Below are 19,492 nucleotides of genomic sequence, written 5' to 3' on the forward strand. Positions count from 1 at the left end.
TTTTACTGTTAATCCTAGTTATTAATATGTAGGTATCATTGCATCAAATGGGACCTTTGCTAAAATAGCCTGAGTTAGGGTATAATAGCATGTCTTAACAGTAGCCCACATTGATAACGTCCCCCTTAGTGTGAAGAGTTTCAATCTCTGGTAACCAGAGCTGGTATTGTGATGTCAATGCCTCATTCCACCAATGCCTAAGAACCAACCTCATCAGTGATGTCACAATGGTTTGGTTGCCTATACTTAACTCACTTATTACATACCTCAGCGATTTTTCTAGAAACATTTATTTTCTTCTTTAATTAAGGAGGAAAGTTACCAAACGTGGACTATGATTAGGATGTGTTATTTTACTGTTAACCCCAGTTGTTAGTGACTAGATCTCACTGTATAAAACAGGGCTTGTGTAAATAGCACAAGTTACTGGTAAAAACACCTAATGTTAGCCCACATTGATAACTAGGCCCCTAAGAAATGTCTTGTTGAAATGTGTAATTCTAGTGTACAATGTTGGCTTTCTTTGGTGATTCAGGTAACACTTTGGTTATTAAACAAAAGGCAAAGTCAGGCTTATCTCGCACCACAAAAATTATTTGGTCCAAGCAATTAAAAAAATCCCAAAATAAAAATCAAGTATGCAGGAGAAAAAAAAAGAACAAATCTGAATTCCTGCCAACTTCCTTTCTCATCATGTTCACTAGGAAATTAACTACCTGCTGCTAACATTCACCCTTTACCATAAATTTATGTTTAAAGAGGCACAGCCTTAATATTAATAGTCAGAACTCAGCAAATAATTGACTAAATGTTATTTAACACTACTGTATGAAAAACCCCCCACTTCCTGTGTTAAATATATACCTGAATATACAGTCAGTTCTGTGATGTTTTTCAACACCTAGAATTTTTTTTTATAATACTATCATGTTTTTTTTAACCATCTATTCCTATTAAAGTTCAATAAAAACACCTGAGCTATGCAATATGATAACTAAATTGCATTAAAAAAAAGAATTGAGATTCTCATCTTCCTTACAAAGAAGAGGCAGGCCCAGGGCTCAGATGCACATTTCTACATAAATCTAGGTTAGCAAGTTCTTCCGCTGCCTCTTAGCTTTAGAATCTTTGGTCACGATTTGCACCCAGAATCTGGGGATTTAAAAGCTGGAGAAGCTCAAAATCGACCCATCCAGGTGGGCAGTTTGGTAAACAAACCTTCTTGCCAGGCCCACATCTGGTAGATCATCAGGTCCAATATTTTAAGTGCACTAGGCCTACTGCTTGCAAGCCAGGGAACACCAAACAAGAATTTAGGATTAAAAAAAAAAAAAAAAAAATTCAAAGGCCATTACATTGCAAATCAGCAAATAAATAATTGTCCATGCTATTTTGGTTAAACAGCTGGTATTCACTTCTGATGCAAAAGTTCACATGGCTATGCTTTCTGCCATGCAGAAGGTGCCTAGTTTGATCTCAAGTCAGATCTTCCACTCCATGGTTCAAGGTAAGGACACTGCAGAAAAAGTATTCTCAGCTTCCACCAACCTGTCCCTCCCCCATTCCTCCCCATCATGGTGAGGAGGAAGATGTGGCCATCACTCATGATTACCACCAAGTAACTAGATTTAAGGCCTATGACTGCAGGGTTCTGGACAGTGGTACCATACATGATTCTCTAGTTCAGAACTGCTGCTGTAATGACAAATCAATATGTTTAACTAGTGGACACGGTCCAAAGCTTCCGAGTTAAAAGAGGCCACCCTCCTACTTTCCCCACTCACTTATTTGGAAGCCATCTTGTAACTCCCTTCTTGTACACTCTGTGTACTCAGATCTCTGGGATACAGCTCCACACAGAGTGACTGATACTTATACACAGCAGTGGCATCCGGGGGCTCTAAGCACATCTCCTAAGCATTTTTACCAGCTTAGGAAGCAGCAGTTTGAACAGGACATGTGCAAGGGGCTCAGCATTAATTCTTGGGCCATCAGGTGGTCCCACTCAGTAGAAACTTTTGCTGCTAAAAGAGCATCTGTGGCCACTGGCTTTAGCTGCATTTTCATTTCTTCTTGGGGCTATTCCTCAAAAGGCAGTCACAAAACCAGGAAGAAAAGCTTCACCGATTCTGGGATCCGCGGAATCTTCAATTGTAGCTTTGAAGCATGCACACTCTAAGGCTACTAGCAAAACAGTTTAGGAGGCTGAAGATTTGTGATTTTACTTGCTAGATGATCAGTGATCAACTTGGGTCTTTTTCCTGATCCTTTGGCCATCAGAGGACTATAAAAGGAGTGAAGTTCCTATTTAATAAACCTCTTCCCATCAAACCCAGTAGTCACACTAATCTTTAGCAAGGGACCACAGACTACATCATCTTGCAGAATCCTGTACACGTGTCCTGAGTCTGGCAACAACGTGCCGCCATTGTGCATTGGCTGAGACACTCTCCCTCCAGAGCCATGCGTGATCATCAGCCTTGGCCCAGGATGCAGAAGTTATGGCTTGTGCATCTAATTTGATCCTCTGCATAGCAATGAGCCATTAGACTGACTCGGCAACATAGGTCTTCTTAATACAATCAGGAGGTGGCCCCTTCAGTTAGGCCCTTAAACAGAATCCATAATGGCTACCTGGATGGGAAGGTCATTCTGCTTCCTTCAGGAATATTAACAGAGTGCCCATTACATCAACCAAGGAAAATTAATAGGCTCCTCAAGTTAGTTGTGATTTCTTTTCTCCCTGTAAGTGCTAGGTTCAACATCAGCATATCACTTAGGGTCACTTACTAAAAAAATAAAGGTGCCACTTCCACCTTAAAAAAAAATACTCACCAGGGTCAGTAAAAACACAGGCAATGAACAGGATTTTCTTCAGCTTATGTAGTAAAGAAAATAAAAGCATGTTCACGAGTTTTACCACTCAAGTCTGAAAATATATTTCCATTATATATATATGATAATGAAGTGTTTATGAAAATTCAGTTAAAAAAAAAAACTCTCCCAAAATACAAAACTGTGCCTTGCAGGTTATGTCACACAAACAAGGAAAGATGTTTGCAACTAAGCAATTTTAAAAGTGTAACTTTAAATGCAAACACCAGATTTGGGTTCTAATAGAACTCGTGCCTCGTTAGCCAAGGATTGAAGTTCCTGTGACTTCTGGAACCATGAAACCAAATCCAGGGAAAAAGTGCTTTTTTTTTTTTTTTTTTGGGGGGGTGGGGGGGGGGAAATCACAAAAGGCAAGCATTGTGCAAACAATATGGTGGAACATTTCCACATTTCACATTCCCATATAATGCTGCACAATTTTTCCTATGGCACTTCTTGGGCTTCCTGAAGTTGCAGGATATTATAACCTGGGCAAAAGGTGCCATCACACAGCACATGAGCAAAGTCGCAGGCTGCTTGAACATTTTTTTTTTTTTTGTCCGACTTTACATTTGCTTCTAAAGGGGCTGCCTAGCAGATCATTAACAGCTCTGCAGTGCAAGTGGCAGGGCAGGAACAAGCAATACTTGGAAAGTTACAAGGAACTAATTTAGTGTTGCACCATTAGAAAAGGTATATTAAAAGCTGCCTTCGTGTCACATTACATGGGCAGTGTGATGTGTCCCCTCTGATGAAAGCGGATCACAAACAAGGTAGCCCCTCTGCTCACAGACATGCATCCATATTAGTGTGTCAGCGCATTATGATTAACAAATTTTCATACATAATATAATGAATGAAAGATGGATTACTGACCAACCTTATGGGATTATCCAAATATGCCTCACACCATCCCACCTACAAGGACGGGTTTTTTTTTTTAGAAGCACAAGGGTCACACCCAACATAACAGCCAGAGCTGCTAGCCCATCTCCTGCTCCCTTCACTCAAGGAAGAGAGGAACCCTTAAGGTACTGGCGTGAAAAACAGACATGGTGTCAGCAGGGTAACATCTACGTCTATAGCTTTGTCTCGTTACTGGACATGTCTAATGATTGAACCATGAAGGCACTTCTATGAGTCTGGAAAAAAAAATAAGAAAAAAATAAACCACACAACTATTTTGTCAAGGAATCATAGGACAATGGTTACTATCCGACCATCATTCTCTTATAAATAATTTCTTTGTTCCAAATGCACTGTAGAAACCAAGAAGGATTTCTGATCTTCAAAGCAATGAGTGGAGTGTTTCCCTCCGAGGGAGATACCATCCTTCAAAACCAGTGGTGAATTAAGTTAAATAACCCTTCAGTGGTCATGTTTCAATGACAGCTCATTTACTAAACAATTAAAATAAGAGTCATCCCTAAAGCATGATCCCTCAGACAGTTCAGGGTATTCCGGATACCTGTACGGATTACAATAGATTGTTAATGATGTAAACGGTGGACAGTCTCTCTCATTTGTTTCACTCACAACATGTTAGGACAGCGGGTTCACGATGATGGCACTTCATGCAAATAAACACATGAAAAGTGCAAGTTCCACTCTTGGGATGTGAGCTTGTGTGTGGTTTTAACTGAAAAATAAAATTAAACAGAAAACAAAGGGTTAAATGATATGGCAGGGAGGACAAAGCAAATCAAAAGCAGAACTTAAAGGGAAGTCTGGTGAAATGAATGATAAACACATATGAAAAGTTATTTGATGAACCATCAAATAAATTACTGCCCTTGAAGTGAATAAAAAAATAAAAAACAAACATTAAAAAAAACACCTTTAACAATGTGCACAGATCAGGCAGCTAAGCAGCATTTTACCGAGTCAAATTCCTTTTATTTGTTGCTGGTTGTAATTTTTTTTTTTTAGACTAGTTTTATCCTATGGGTTCCCCTTTTCTCCACCGGATTTTTCCATCCCCCGTTCTGCAGCCTGCCCATTGTGACTGGAGCCTCCTGTGAGAAGCTGGTATGCATACGCTCACAGCTGGTCACGGGTGTCACCATTATGCAACAGCTGCAACAGACTGCTACCATCTCTAGGCTCAAAGCTGAGTCACCTGTATACCACTGTACACTTATCAGTATGCTACCAATAGAGGGCAACATCCCATTAGGCAAGATAGGCTACTGCCTAGGTGCCTCCATACTACCAAACACATACTCCAGTGACCACATCATTACTTGGTCCCCCCCCCCCCCCCACCTCAACACTTGAACCATCCTCATCTTCAGAGGTGGCCATCTGGTTGTTCCAATGTCTAAGAGCAGCTCAGGATGTTTAAAGTGAGCTGCCGGTTACCTCTTTATAATTTCTCCTCACTATAGCAGAAGAGTTTTTTTTCCTACCTGGGGCTAAAACTTTAACTAAAGTCCCAGGAAATAGAGCAGTTTAATGCAAATGGCTAAATTTGGATCACATTAAATTTTATCAAATTTTTCACAGTAGATAGCAAAAGGAGTCCTCAATTACTATTTCTAAACAAATACTGACCCCTTTGGGATTTGGGGGGGGGGGGGCGGTTTCCTCCCGTCTTTTTATCTTCCAGTTCAACTGGAACAAAAGCTGGGATCCAGTGCAGAGTCTTCATTCATAAATGCCTGGAGATGTTTATTCTACATCAGTGGCGTAGCTATGTGGGGCCACGGGGGCCTGGGTATCCCCAAGTTTCCTGTGGGCCCCTGGTTTTGCTGAAGTGTTGTCCAGCGGTCGCGTTGCCCGCCCTGCTCTGCCTTCCCCTCACGTCCTGCACCTTCCTTTTAGTGAAACTAAGGGGAAGACAGAGCAGGGCAGGCAACGCGGTGGCGCCAGAGACTGGCGCTGGACAACACTTCAGCTGGCGGGGGTTGGGGACCCCCACCAGCCAAGGTATTTGCTGTGACAGTGGGTGGGAAGCGGCAGGGCGGAAGACCAAAATGTGCCCCCCCACCTCGGGCTCTGGCTACGCCCATACATCCTTTGAACTATTTCAGTCCAATCACGGCAATTGGGGGGAGGTAGAACACACCACAACTTCTTTCATCTCTAATCCTAGGCCCACCTTGCCTGGGGAGTAGACTCCAAGCAAAGACCCGTTACAGTCACTAAGCCAAATACCGGGCTTTTTACTTAGCTCACTCACATGAAATCTGAAGTCATTTGCTGCTGAAGCCAGACAACAGACAATTCAGCAGTCTCGTAGGCACCAGACATAAAATGTCACTCACTGCAGTGACTGTTTTCTGTTTCAACACTTTACAACTCGTTTCTCTCAGGCAGAACCATCATGTTCCATATAGATAGATTTTTTAAAATTTAAAATTTGTGGTTGACATGAATTCCACTTCTACACCGTGCATTGCTACTATTGTTATGGGTCACTTGGTTTTGCCTTGTGCCGAGACGCAGCAAGGATGTCACTGTGTATTTTGCGCTCGACCATCACCATCTACCAGACAGGTCAAGCAGAAAAAAAGCACCAAGAGCCTCCAAGATTGAGTAACCATTAAACCTTTAATGAAGGACCCAACACGGGCCACATTTTGGTATAACAACCCTGACCTTCTTACCTCCCATATCCTTGCTTTTCCCCTCCCTTCATTTATGACCCTTGGTGAGATTGTTATATTTTCCTATCTTATAATGGAGTTTCTTTCTTAACTGGTCATTGTCTTAGCCTGTACACCACTCTGCTAGTCAGTTAGAGCGATATAGAAAGTTCTGGAAATAAACAACGCCTACATCAGTGTATCACGAAGGCTGACCTCCGACATAGGTGTTATGCTGAAACACAGCCTGTGTCAGGTCTTTTATTAAAGGTTTAATGGTTACCCAGAGGTCCTTGGTGCTTTTTTCTGGTTGACTTGTTCTCCTGTACTGTGGAGTCCCCTCTCTTTCTGGCTGCTAATTGCCACACAAACCACACTGAACAAACCTAGATGCCGATGAAGAAAGGTATGTAGGGCAGGAACCTAATGGTACGCAAATTTAAAACACGCAGAACTTATGTATTAATCAGGGGAAGACAGCCAGGCACATGCACACAGTTTTGTAGTAAGCACAGCTTTCTTGTGCACATGTCCGAACAAAAACGAAAGTGCTTCAAAACACTGCCCCAGAGCTTGCAACAATTTCTTGTGTTGTGCATGCGTCTAACTGCCATTTTTTTATCTGCATCGCACAGAATACTTTAATGCACTCATGATAATACATTTTAATGGTTTGTGTGGCCATGTGTTCCGCAAAGTTCACGCCCACACTCAAGCCTTCCCTGCACGGTGTAGTCATTAACTATTGTAAAATCCATGGTAACCGTACGGTAGCTTCCTGCATTAGCCCCATAGTGTTTGACTACCAATGATGGTGTTACAGAAATGAGCTGGCCTAGCCTACATATACGAAAGTAGCCCAGTAAAGCTGCAGAGAATATTTTCATATAGAAACATAAGATGGAAAATAATTCCATGACCAAACTCAGAGGGCCAAGAACTCTTCATACACTCAGCATGGGAGTGAAAAGGGACAATAAGTAACATTTGCTGACAGTCCTTCTGCCCCTCCTCCAACTGGGGGCCCCCTCCCCACCCCCACCCCTCCACGTTAATCTATCTGTGGAAAACAAGGGACCAGACTCAAGAGCTTCCTCCCACTCCCTGGTAACATGGAATAGCAGACCACTGATCTTAACATCACCCTTACAGAGCCCCATTTCTTGGCAAAGGATGATTTGGAATCCAACAGCTGGCTCTGCAGTTTCATTTGAGCTCACCTTGTATAAATCCAGTTTGGCTAGCAAATGGCAAACCCTATGTCCAGTCACCTCTATATTTTATGTCGATTTATCTTAGAAGAGCAAATCAGAATTATGCAACGAGAAGAAAAATCAGAGTCCAAATAGTGTAATCAATAGATGCCAAGGTAAACTACCATTAATAAAACTGTTTAGCTTTGAACACATCTGCAGTGATGGTACCTTTCTTTCCTCAGTTCCATTTCTCATTTTCCTGGGGGTGAAATCAATTCATTCACTTCCAACTACCCCAGTCCTAGTTGTCTGTGGTGAAAAAGTAGGGTAATGGGCCCTGATATCCCACATTTCTTTGGAAATAGTTAAGGAAAGTAACTAGGGCTCCTCTAAACCTGTGGGACACTGAACATATTAAAAGTTATGCTCCTAACTTTGAGAATTTTGCTCAAACATTGGCCTCTGGAAACTTACTGGGGCCGAGTATAAATCTTTATTCAACAACATTTCAGAGCATAAAAAGTTGGTGGCAACAGGGGCAGATTTAGGGCAGGGAAAAGTTAGGCCGGGACTCATAAATTAAGCTTATAAATCTAGACAAATGAATGGCAGGCCTTAATTTATGAGAATTTATTAAGCTGAATTTTCAACTGAAAGAAGTTACGCTTCTAAATTTGGCTGAAATAGGGAACAAATTAAGGCCCTGTTTACTAAGCCACACTAGAAGCACATTGGTGTTTTCAGCATGCACTAAAAACGCTAGCACACCTTAGTAAACAGGTCCCTTAGGAAGCTAACTTAGGAGCGTAAATGTTTGAACTCAGCATTTTCTGAATATTGGACCTAGCTCATTATGTGGAACCTCCACCACTATGAACACAGATTTCACCCGACTCTAAACTTTACTGGGGCTAGCTTTAAGCCAGGGTTCTTAACCAAGCCAGATTTTCAGGATCATCACAATGAATATGCATATTGAGAGATGTGTATTGCAGATACTCAGAAAATCTGACAGACTGAGTGCATCCTGTGTACTGTGTTGAGACCACCGTTCTAGGTTAAAGATCGAGGCACTGACTCAGTACCCATGCCTGCAGTTTCTCAAGGTGTTCAAAAGACAAAATGTTCACCGTTTACTTCTAAGCAGAAGGAGCAAACGTTTGATTAAGAGTTTTAACTCTGCGCTTGACACCATCCTAAAACCCAAATGGGATTCATTAACTAACAACATTCTCCAGAGCACAAGTTTCAAAACAGGAAGCCCAGCTGCAAATTCCACAGCTTTGCACAGACTGTGAACATATTTTCAAAGCAAAGCCTGTGTGCCTTTTCCTTTCAAAAACTTCTCATGGTACAACTGGCCCATGGACTTCACAGCTGCTTTCTGTGCAGGCTACATTTTGCTGGGAGATACATGAATACATCTGAAAATGCAACGAGTACATGTTATTTTATAATACCACCTTTTTACCTGGCTAAAAGCATGCACTTTGGAAGCTCCCGTGCACAGAGTTACAGGTGAGCAATATTCAGACAGCCCCTGTACCCCAAGTCAACCACCATATGCCAAGGTAAAAGGCTTTGGAAAAAACTGTTCTCCTAGGAATTAACATTTAAGAGCTTTCTGCTAGTCCAGTGGTTCCCAAACCTGGTCCTGGAGGCGCCCCAGCCAGTCAGATTTTCAGGATATCCAAAATGAATATTCATGAGAGAGATTTGCATACAGTGGAGGAAGTGCATGCAAATCTCTATCATGAATATTCATTTTGGATATCCTGAAAACCTGACTGGCTGGGGCGCCTCCAGGACCAGGTTTGGGAACCACTGTCCTAGTCTAAAGGAGATTTAAAATAAGATATGTTTGTTCTGATTAATTAGAAAGGACGGCTAGATTAAAGGGAAGAAAAAGTCTTACTTTCTCCTGTCTTTGTCCTTCTTCAGCAGCTGCTGTGAAGCTGCCTGCAGGGACTGCGACTGCAAAGATTCCACTGCCATCTTCCGCCTGTTGAAGGCATTGGTCTCTTCCTCCAGCTCTTTCCTCTTTTCCTCCACCTTACGCTTCTCTTCCTGGTGTAGCCTCTTAAGGTGTTCAAACTTCTCCTGAAGCTAGAAGGGAAAGTGCACAGGACATGTTTGTTTTTCTGCAATGATCATTAAGCACCTTTTCCTCCTGGGAGGTCTGGGACATCCCATGATGTGCATCCACCGCTTAACACTTCTCCACCTCATCTCTGCAGTAAAAGGCTTAATGGTGCCTCCAGATTGCAGTCACTAGGAACCGTTTGTCGCCACTTACTGCGCATTCAGGTAAAATGAGGGAGCTTTAAAATTAAATATATATGTTTGCACATATCTTACAAGCGCTGCAGATTTTCTTGAAAAGCAGAGGTAGAAGTAATACACACTGGCAACATACTTCCCATAATTCATTTCACAGTAATTGTAGAGGGAGGAATCCTCACATATTACATGCAGGTCTCCTTTTAAAGGAATATTTCACTTTTAAATCCAATAATGTATATAATTATTTGCCTTATTGCAAATGAAAATATAGAACACACACACACGTAAGCAAACGACTCAATGTTCATAATAGAGGTGGAAATTTATTTGCAGCTCCGTTTTCATGTGACCACCAGAAGGAGCTGCGTCTCCATTTCTGTACAGGCTAAGACATCCTTGGATATGTTCTCTGTATCAATTGTCATGCTAATGATTACAGAGGTGTTCCTTAGTCGCCTCCACCCAGGGCAGATTGCTGCTGCACAACACCCCCCCACCGGCTGAAGCATCCCCCCCCCCCCCCGGTGCATCATTTCCAAGCCTCCACAACCCCAGGTACATTCTTACCTACTGGGGTGCTGGGAGCATCTACACGGCTGTCGGCTCTGCTAGTTCCCTGCTCTCTCTGCCCCGGAACAGGAAGTAACAGTAGAGGGAGCAGGGAACCACGGGGCAGACCGCCCCCCCACTGCCCCGCCCTTGGTACGCTACTGAATGATTATGACCAGATAACTTCATGTCACGAGAGGCAGGCTGGACCTGTAGTTCCAGCATCTCCAACAGTGTCCAGAGATATGCTGGAGTAAAGCCAGGACTGGATCTGCTCATTCTTTAGGACATGGAACTATCCAAGTCCCTTCCCAAGGAGTACTTACCATGCTACTGTTTGCAGGAACAACAGATTGATCTTGTAGCCCAATATGTTTTTACTGTTTATTTGTGGTCTTAATAATTATTAATAACTGGTTTTAAACTACTTTGATGCAAAGATTTGCTGACATTTTTGTGCAATACCAAGAGCCAAAGTGAGAAGCAGCCACGTCATATCTTCTCTGGGAGTGTTGCAGTCTCTTCATTTTCTTTTTACAAAACAAATGATTAGTTTGGAAAATATATGCTAACAAAAAATGTGGCCACCTTTTCATGATTTTTTGTGTGCACATATGTTTCCCAGAACAGCTGAAATCTGTTCAGACTCTGCACCAGGTTTAAAAAGCAAATCACAGGAAAGAACTTCCACTTTGAAACTTGCTCCTCTTTCACCAAAAAACTTTCTTCAATGGGAAAAAACAGCAAGCGTAGATTTGAAAATGCAAATCAAAAATCAGTGCATGTCCCCTTCCTCCCTTGACCACAATATGTTCCAGGAATACCTCCACTAAAAGTGGCTAAAAACATGTGCATTATAGAACATTCTGTACTTTCTACAACATCAAGAGTATTTTTCAGAAGGCCAATTTACATATGTAATATTTTTTACATATGTAATATGTTTTTTTTTAACACAGAAACTGTCCTCCAACTGGGTCCACAGGTTACTGTCTATTGCTCCTCATTTATATGGGGAATCCAAAAGTGGAGTCCCCTCACTGGAAAAGGGACTGGTTATGACTGACAGCTAGAATGGGGTATGCAAGAGAATGTCAACCGATTTGAAAATGCTGGAAAACTCAACCACCAATATAATGGTTTATAAACCGGCAGCCACTTGAGCTGTACTAGAAGATAAAAAACAGTGTAACATGCAGATTCCTAGGCCAGTCTGTGCAATGTCCACTTACCTCCCTCTCCTTTTCCTTCAATTCCGATTCTGTTTCCTTGACTTTGCTCACAAACATCTGTCGCATCTCTTCCTCTTTCTTTTGTAGGTCAGTCAGGAATTCTTTCCTTTTGGCTTCATACGTTTCTTGAAGGCTGGGAATGCAAAGCCACAACATTTTAAAGCAAACTCAGGGAGAGTTCTCAGCCTAATCTGGCATAGCAAAGAGCAAAGCAGACACTGCCCCTCCCCCTCCACAGAACACAGTTCTGTACCCTTATCTGCACTCTGGAAACACTTCTTCAGTAATATTAGTCATCCTCTCTTCCACACTTTTTATGACCATAGTATTGAGGAAGAACATCCAGTAGTTTCCTGCCAGTTCTTAGGGTGTCTGTGCCATGAAAGGTTCTGACACCTACATACTGCACATGAGATGCAGCAATCTATTGATGAGATATAAAACTGCCACAAGTTAAAGCCTGCAATGTATTTTAAGGCCACAGGGTGGCACAAGGAAGAGGGGAAAACTACTCTTATTGCTTCTCCCATGCTCTATATTGTATGTTAGCTACTATGTTGTTCATTTCCTGTCCTTACTGATCTCTTCTTGAAGAAGCTACCTACTCTTTCTCAAGTTGTAATATGATAAGAAAGTACTGTATACTAAAGATATGTCTCTTTCAGATTCTGGTTTTACTACTACTACTTATTTCTAAAGCGCTACTAGACGTACGCAGCACTGTACACTTGAACATGAAGAGACAGTCCCTGCGCGACAGAGCTTACAATCTAATCAGGACAAACAGGACAAATAAGAGATAAGGGAATATTAAAGTGAGGATGATAAAATAAGGGTTCTGAACAAGTGAATAAGGGTTAGGAGTTAAAAGCAGCATCATTCTTATTAAGAATGTTAGAACAAGCTAACTCAAACAATAACAGAAATCTGGAGTGTGATGTGACCAGTTTTGACAGGCTTACATAAAACTTATTATTTGCCATAGTGTTGATAGCACACACAGCATTATACATGGTAAACACAAATAATCCCAGGCAGAATGGTTCATAAGCTTCATCATACTGGGATAGACCAAGGGGCCTTTGAGTCCAGTATCCTGTTTCCAACAATGGCCAATCCAAGGCACAAGTACTTGATGATCCCAAAAGAGTAAAATAGATTTTATGCTGGTTATCCCAGAAATAAAAAGTCAGTTTTGCTAGGTCCACTTTAGTAACTGTTTATGGCCTTTTTATTATGAAAATGTCAAAGCCTTTTTTAAACCCTGCTATGCTAATCACTTTTACCACATTTCATTCTAGAGTTTAATTACACATTGAGTGAAGAAATATTTTCTCCAATTTGTTTTAAATTTGCTATTTTGACTAGAATTGTATACAATATTCAAGGTGTGATTATTCCATGGAGTGATGCAAAGGCATTATAATATTCTTAGTTTTCTTCTCAATTCCTTTGCTCTATTCTCCAGGGCTGCTCACTGAGCAATGAGTTAAATTTATGATCAACAATGACATCCAGATCCTTTTTCTGAATTTACAGCTACAGGTGAGATCCCATGAGCGCAGAAATTTCACATTAGTTTCACTTCTCAAGGCGTGAGATACAAAAGCATCTCACAAACACTATAATGGGAGCTGGAGAATAGGAGCCGATGGTTTACCTGAATGGCTGATTGTCAGGATCTGTGTCTTTGAAGCCCATCTCCTCCAGTTTACACCGTCTGTACAGCTCATAGTGCCGGCTGTGTGTTTGTTCCCGAAGATCTTCCATGTTGACCCTGATCAGCATTTCCCGCAGTTTCATAAAATCACAATGACTTTCATTCTCCACTATTTTAATAAAGAGGAAAAAAAAATTATTATAGAGCAGCTAAAAACATCACAGCCTATAAGACTGAGGGGAGTTTACTTAAAAAAAAAAAAAAAAAACCTCTGCAAAACATGATTTGTTGTATATTTTTAATATAGATTTTGGATCGAACAAAAAGTCTTGGATGTGTGGTATATCTATCCTATCTGAAGGTAACGGAGCTCCTTTCCTGTTATTTTAAATTATTGATTTTTTTTTTTAAGTTTTATTTGTAAACCGCTGTGTATTGGAAAGATGTAGTGGTATAGCGAGTTTTAATAAAACAAAATATACCAGGCTTGCAACAGGAACATCTCAAAGACATGCCACATTCACCACATCCCTTTCCAAATTAGGATCATCTCTTTAGCAAGCACCACACTCCTCTGCGGCAGACATTTATACACTTGGCGATTCATTTCCCTCTCCTGGGATTCCCCTTTCTGGGGACAACTTTAAGGCCTGACACATAACAAAAAACACACTCCAAAAACTGGCAGTGTACTGGAATGAAGAGAGAGCTTGCAACCGAGGCCAACTTGGCAGGGACAACACATTCCAAAAAACAAAATGGTCTGTGGCTTTGTGAAATTATACTGGACATGCCCAGCTGCTTAACTCAACTTATATCCAAAGACAAAATGAATCGAAAGGTCCCAAGATAGAAAGAGCTATCAATTTGCTTTACAACATATACTTCATGGAATTTACCCATCAGCAGGGTACTTGAATGCAGGGTAAGAAATGGTGACAAAGAGCGAAAGCTGCAACTTGGAAACAACTCATCAGTATGTCCCTTGGGAAATATCAGCATTTAGTTCCACTACTTTGGGGAAGGAAATGAATGTTAGCCAGACTCTCCATTCCTCCCCCTCCCTTAAAACACACACAAGCAAAAAAAACAAAAAAAGCATAGCCCCCTCCATGTCCTCAGTCAGAGCCCCTCATCTAACAGATGTATACTCTGGACACTCACCTTGAACGACTCCCCAGGGATACTGTCTCGCTCTCACCAGCTTGTTCCCCACTTTCACCTCCTCTGTGCTTCCGACTACCGCAAATGGTAGATGAGCCTGCAGTGAAAAGGCCATAAATCACCGAGCACTGTCCAAAAGCCCAGTGCCATAGCAAGGGCGGCTGCCACCCGGGGATGTTCGCCGCTCCGCACCCCTCCCCCGGGTGCAAGACCCCCCCCCCCCTCGGTGCACATTCTTACCTAGTGGCGTAGGAAGGGGAGGGCCAGTCCGCCCCGAGTGCACGCCACTGGGAGCTGTGTCGGCTCTGCTGGTTCCCTGCTCTCTCTGCCCCGGAACAGGAAGTAACCTGTTCTGGGGCAGAGGGAGCAGGGAACCAGCAGAGCAGACACCCCCCCAGCGGCGTGCACCTGGGGCGGACTGCCCCTCCCGACCCCCCCTTCCTACACCACTGCAAAAGCCACATATTAAATAGCTTGTTCCTGCAGGCGCTCAATACAACTTGTGATTTAGAGAATAGCCAGAAGTCACTGAAACATCTCTGTGCAATGCTGAACAGCCATGGAAATTTTTTATTTTTTTTAACTAAAGTAAATTAAAAGTGCCAACACAACAAATCCAGAAATCCCTAAACCAGTGGTTCCCAAACCTGTCCTAGAGGCACTCCAGCCAGTCAGGTTTTCAAGATATCCATGATGAATATTCATGAGAGAGATTTGCATGTAGTGGAGGCAGTGCATGCAAATAGCTCTCATGAATATTCACTGTGGATATCCTGAAAACCTGACTGGCTGGGGTGCCTCCAGGACTGAGTCTGGAAACCACTGCCCTAAACATTATCAAGCAGAACAGTGTGTGTAAATCACCATTAGATTCTCACTTCAGTGCCAATCTTGCATTTGATTTTGATTCATCCAAAAAGGATCAGAGGAGAAAGTGTCAAACAGTGAAAAGGAGTTGTTTTTTGTATTTTTATACCCTGTGTTACCCAGTACTACAGTCTGCCCATTCAGCTCTCCGGATGTTACAGTCATAGGGAGGGGGATGGACCCTAAACAAACACTCTATGATCAGAAAATACAAGGATACCATAATCAGACAGATATCTTAGTTCAGGGATTTACTGAGCCCGTCCAGGCTTAAAGTGAAGCAGTGGGCAAAAAAGTCCCTATGAGCTCAGGCAAAAGCGTGTTTTGAAGGGTAGAGAAAGTATGGGAGGGCTTAAAACTTAGTTCCTTAATATTCTGTTGGGAATGTGAATATTAAATGTTCACGTGAAACAGTTTTTATGAAAATATGATTAATTATTATTACTTTTGTGTTGTTTTAACTTCATTGGGATCTTAGTATGAGAACATTCATGGTGGTCACATCTTTAGGAATTTAGAAAAGGGACAAATTCTTCACCCAGAGAGCTGCTCTCTGACCACACAAACCCCCTTGAGATGGTCAGTTTTAAGAACCAGTCCCCAGCTGCAAAGTCAAAATATACACACACACACATTAGATGGCTAGATTCTCATGCAAGAGGCCTCTTGGCTTGGAGATTTTAATTACTTGCAGCCTGACCCTCAGATGAACTCATCAGGTCATTAATTCGGCCCTGTACTGTATGTATTTCTTTATTTAATCAACAGTCTTGGTCCAGTAATTTGAAGAGATGTTGGACGGATAGCTCGGTAAAAGGGAGATTTAGAAACCTCTAGAAACCAAAACCTAATTATCTGAGCATCATCAGTTATCTTCCTTTCAGTCTCAGCTGTTTTGCTGTTCTCTGTAATCAGGGGCAGCGGAACACCTTTATGATTGGAGAGACCATTCTCCAGCTCCACCTTAACCTCTCTAGTTGCTGATGCTGTTGGGCAAAATACTGGTCAGGGCCACAGCATATTCTGCTGCCTAAGCCCATGACGACCATCACTCGTTGCCTGCCTAGCTGCTATTCAGAAATAGAAACAGGAAATGATCCAGCAGGCACAGCCAACCCTGTTCTTTCAATTTGCATATCTTTATTAAAGCACCCCCCTCGATTTGGGAGGAGGCATGAGCCCAAACTATGAGGGGGGGGGGCACAATTTGCCCCTCCTCCCCGCTGCACTCAACCCCAGCCGTAACTCCACATACCTAGGCTGGCAGGGGTCCCCAAGCCCCGCCAGCAACAGCTTTCCTGTGGTGATAATCACAGCTGCGTTGCCCGCCTTGCTTTCCCGCCCTGGTACACATGTTCGCTTTTAGTGAAACTGAGCATGTGCGAAGCTCACACATATTAAAGTTTCACTAAAAACAAGCATGCGCATGGGAGAGAGATGCAGCACAGTGGCAAATATCACCGCAAGAAAGCTTCAGTTGACGGGGCTTGGGGACCCCTGACAGCCAAACCAGCAGACATTGGGGGCCCCTGAACCCAAATTTGTTTGGGGGGCCCCTATGCCACTGTACTGTCTCAAACTATCTAACTTTTCCTTTATTTTTGGCTCACATCACTTAGAGGTTCCAATATTAAAACAAACAAAAAAAGTTATTTAAATGCTTCTCTGGATCAAGCACAAGCGACATTACTCACATTCATGACAGAATTGATCTCAGCGACGGCATCATCGTCCGTTGGAAACTGATAGATCTGCACCCCATTGCTCACCAGCTCACTCATGATCTTTATCTTAAACTTGTGCAGTTCGCTTTTGGAGATTGTATCTGCTTTGGCTATTATAGGGATAATATTCACCTAGAAACAGAGAGGGAGAAAGAGATCCTTCAGAAGACTTCATCTATGCTGGAAGTAGCCAAAGTCTAAATAATTTTAGCCTTCATGAAAAAGTAATTCGGTTGCCATGTCAATCCACCTAGCTCTGCAGAAATTATACCTTCTCAGTCACCACCACATCTGAAGAGGGTCCCATATGGCATGGACAGTACAAGATGCTTTTGGAGAACTGGAACCCAGAAATCAACCTAAATGGAGATGCCAATTGTACAAACAGACTAAGCTCTCCCAGGGAAGTGCCTACTGCACCTAAATGTAACTCTATAACTATACAGATAGGAACTATTAAGGATAACTTAAATCATATACAATCTCTCTATATAAAAGGCAAAACCAACGTTCTATGAAGCCTCCAGCCGGAAGTGTGAAGGGGGCGAGATATCCGGTTTCCCTATGAGTGTCTGCCCCGCCCTCTCTGTAACACAGTCAGTGAAGGAAAACAGCAGAGCACGAAATCAAATCGCTGGCTCTAACAGTGAAGGACTCAGAGGGGGGAGGGGAGAGAGGCCAGAGGGCAGGGACACACACACTCCCACATGCACACAGAAGAAAACATTGCTAGCCCCCGTTTCATTTGCATCAGAAACGGGGCTTTTTTTACTAGTTTATAATAATCCTCACCAAATATGTGTCACTTTCTTAATCAGTTTAGTATGATTTTAAATAATTTTATCAATTTGTGTGTCAATTTTTCTCCTTTTTCCCCCCAACTTCTTCAAAACAAATGGGAGGAAAAGCCTCAACTGACTCCTTATTGGCTATAAAGCCATACAGTTCTAGGAGTTCAAGCAGTCATCATTGACCGTGGAAAAAAGAGACTGGAAGATATGGAGAGTTGAAGTATTTTTAAAAGCTAAGTAAAAAGCTTATTTAAACTGTGCATATATTTATATGAATAAATATTTGGGAGGATTTTTCAGCCAATGACGACTGCTTGAACTCCCAGAACTATATGGCTTTTTAGCCAATAAGGAGTCAGTTGAGGCTTTTCCTCCCATTTTTTTAAGAAGTTGAAAAAAAAAAATGAGAAAAGTTGAAAAATTGATAGAAAAATTGATAAAATTATATAAAATCAAACAACTGATTAAGTGACATAAATGTAACGCACCATGAGCCACTACTAAAAAAGGTGCGAGCTAAACACAGAAAAAGAGAGGTTGCTCCAGAAAATCTTCAGGATTGTGGAGTTAATTATCAAAATTTCAAGAAGTCTGCCAAGGCTGAACTTTGCCTGGGATGATCAACACCCTTGCACCAGACCTGACAGAAGCCAAACCTCAAAAGTACGTATGGCCTCAGAATGTTACTTGGGACTCAGAAAGGTGGGGGGGGGGGGGGGGGGGGGGGGGGGGGGGTGGGGGGGGGGGGGGGAGGGGGGGTTGGCGGTAGCCCCCAACTTTGCAAATTCTTCGGTGTTTTAACCCTGTGATGTCATTTAGTTTTGTTTCATATCTTGTTCGTTTTGTACATTATGGCTGATGTTTGCCTTGTTACCCCATCAAGATCTGTTAATTCACCGATGAACAAGGTGCTACAGGGTAAAGGGCTGAGATGAAGGCGAAAGGGTGATGGAGGTGATCACAGTACCTTGCTGTCTAGCTTCTTCATGGTTACCAAATCCAGAGATTTCAGGGAGTGTCCAGTTGGACTGATGAAGTAAAGACAGACATGGATTCTCGAGTCATGGTAGTTAAAGAGAGAGCGTCGAATTTTCAGCTCCTCCTGTAGATAATTTTCAAACTGGGTGTCAATGTAATCCACAACCGGCCTGTAACTAGAAAGAATGAAGAGAGGGGTACAAAGGGGTTCAACAGTCTAAATCAAAATTATTTCCAGTGCTTTAATAGAAGTAACGTTGCTGTCTTAAATGTGCTTGGCATATGCATGATGATTAGAACACAAATCATTACAATGGTTAATTGTTTTTTCTCTGCTATTGAAAATTTCAATAAATATATGAACTTAAGAACACAAGTCTTTAAGATGCAGAACAGCCTATGAATTACCAGTGTCACACCTTCAGCTTTAGAAAAAGAAAATCCCTGAAAGCCCTGAACATGTTCAGGATTTGCTAGGTATCAATGCTGAGCATGGTTCTTGGCCTGCTCTAACCAGTAAGACAGGGAAGATGTCTTACTGGTTAGAGCAGGCCAAGAACCACGATCAGTGACTGCTCCTTGTGATC

At 42.2% G+C, this 19,492-nt stretch overlaps 1 protein-coding gene across 1 annotated transcript in view; it reads right to left on the bottom strand.

The window, feature by feature from the left end:
* Positions 1–297: 297 nt before the first annotated feature.
* SEPTIN8 (septin 8) overlaps positions 298–19,492 on the bottom strand; it is a 76,959-nt gene continuing 57,764 nt past the window's right edge. Inside the window, exons 4-10 of the mRNA XM_030211231.1 lie at positions 18,895–19,081; positions 17,107–17,268; positions 14,546–14,642; positions 13,382–13,550; positions 11,722–11,854; positions 9,573–9,763; positions 298–4,513 (exon numbers count right to left, since the gene is read on the bottom strand). Coding sequence (XP_030067091.1) covers positions 4,510–4,513; positions 9,573–9,763; positions 11,722–11,854; positions 13,382–13,550; positions 14,546–14,642; positions 17,107–17,268; positions 18,895–19,081 — 943 coding nt within the window. The 3' untranslated portion in view covers positions 298–4,509. The remainder of the gene's footprint in view (positions 4,514–9,572; positions 9,764–11,721; positions 11,855–13,381; positions 13,551–14,545; positions 14,643–17,106; positions 17,269–18,894; positions 19,082–19,492) is intronic.

The sequence above is a fragment of the Microcaecilia unicolor genome, chromosome 8 (genome assembly GCF_901765095.1).
Source record: "Microcaecilia unicolor chromosome 8, aMicUni1.1, whole genome shotgun sequence".
Lineage (NCBI taxonomy): Eukaryota > Metazoa > Chordata > Amphibia > Gymnophiona > Siphonopidae > Microcaecilia > Microcaecilia unicolor.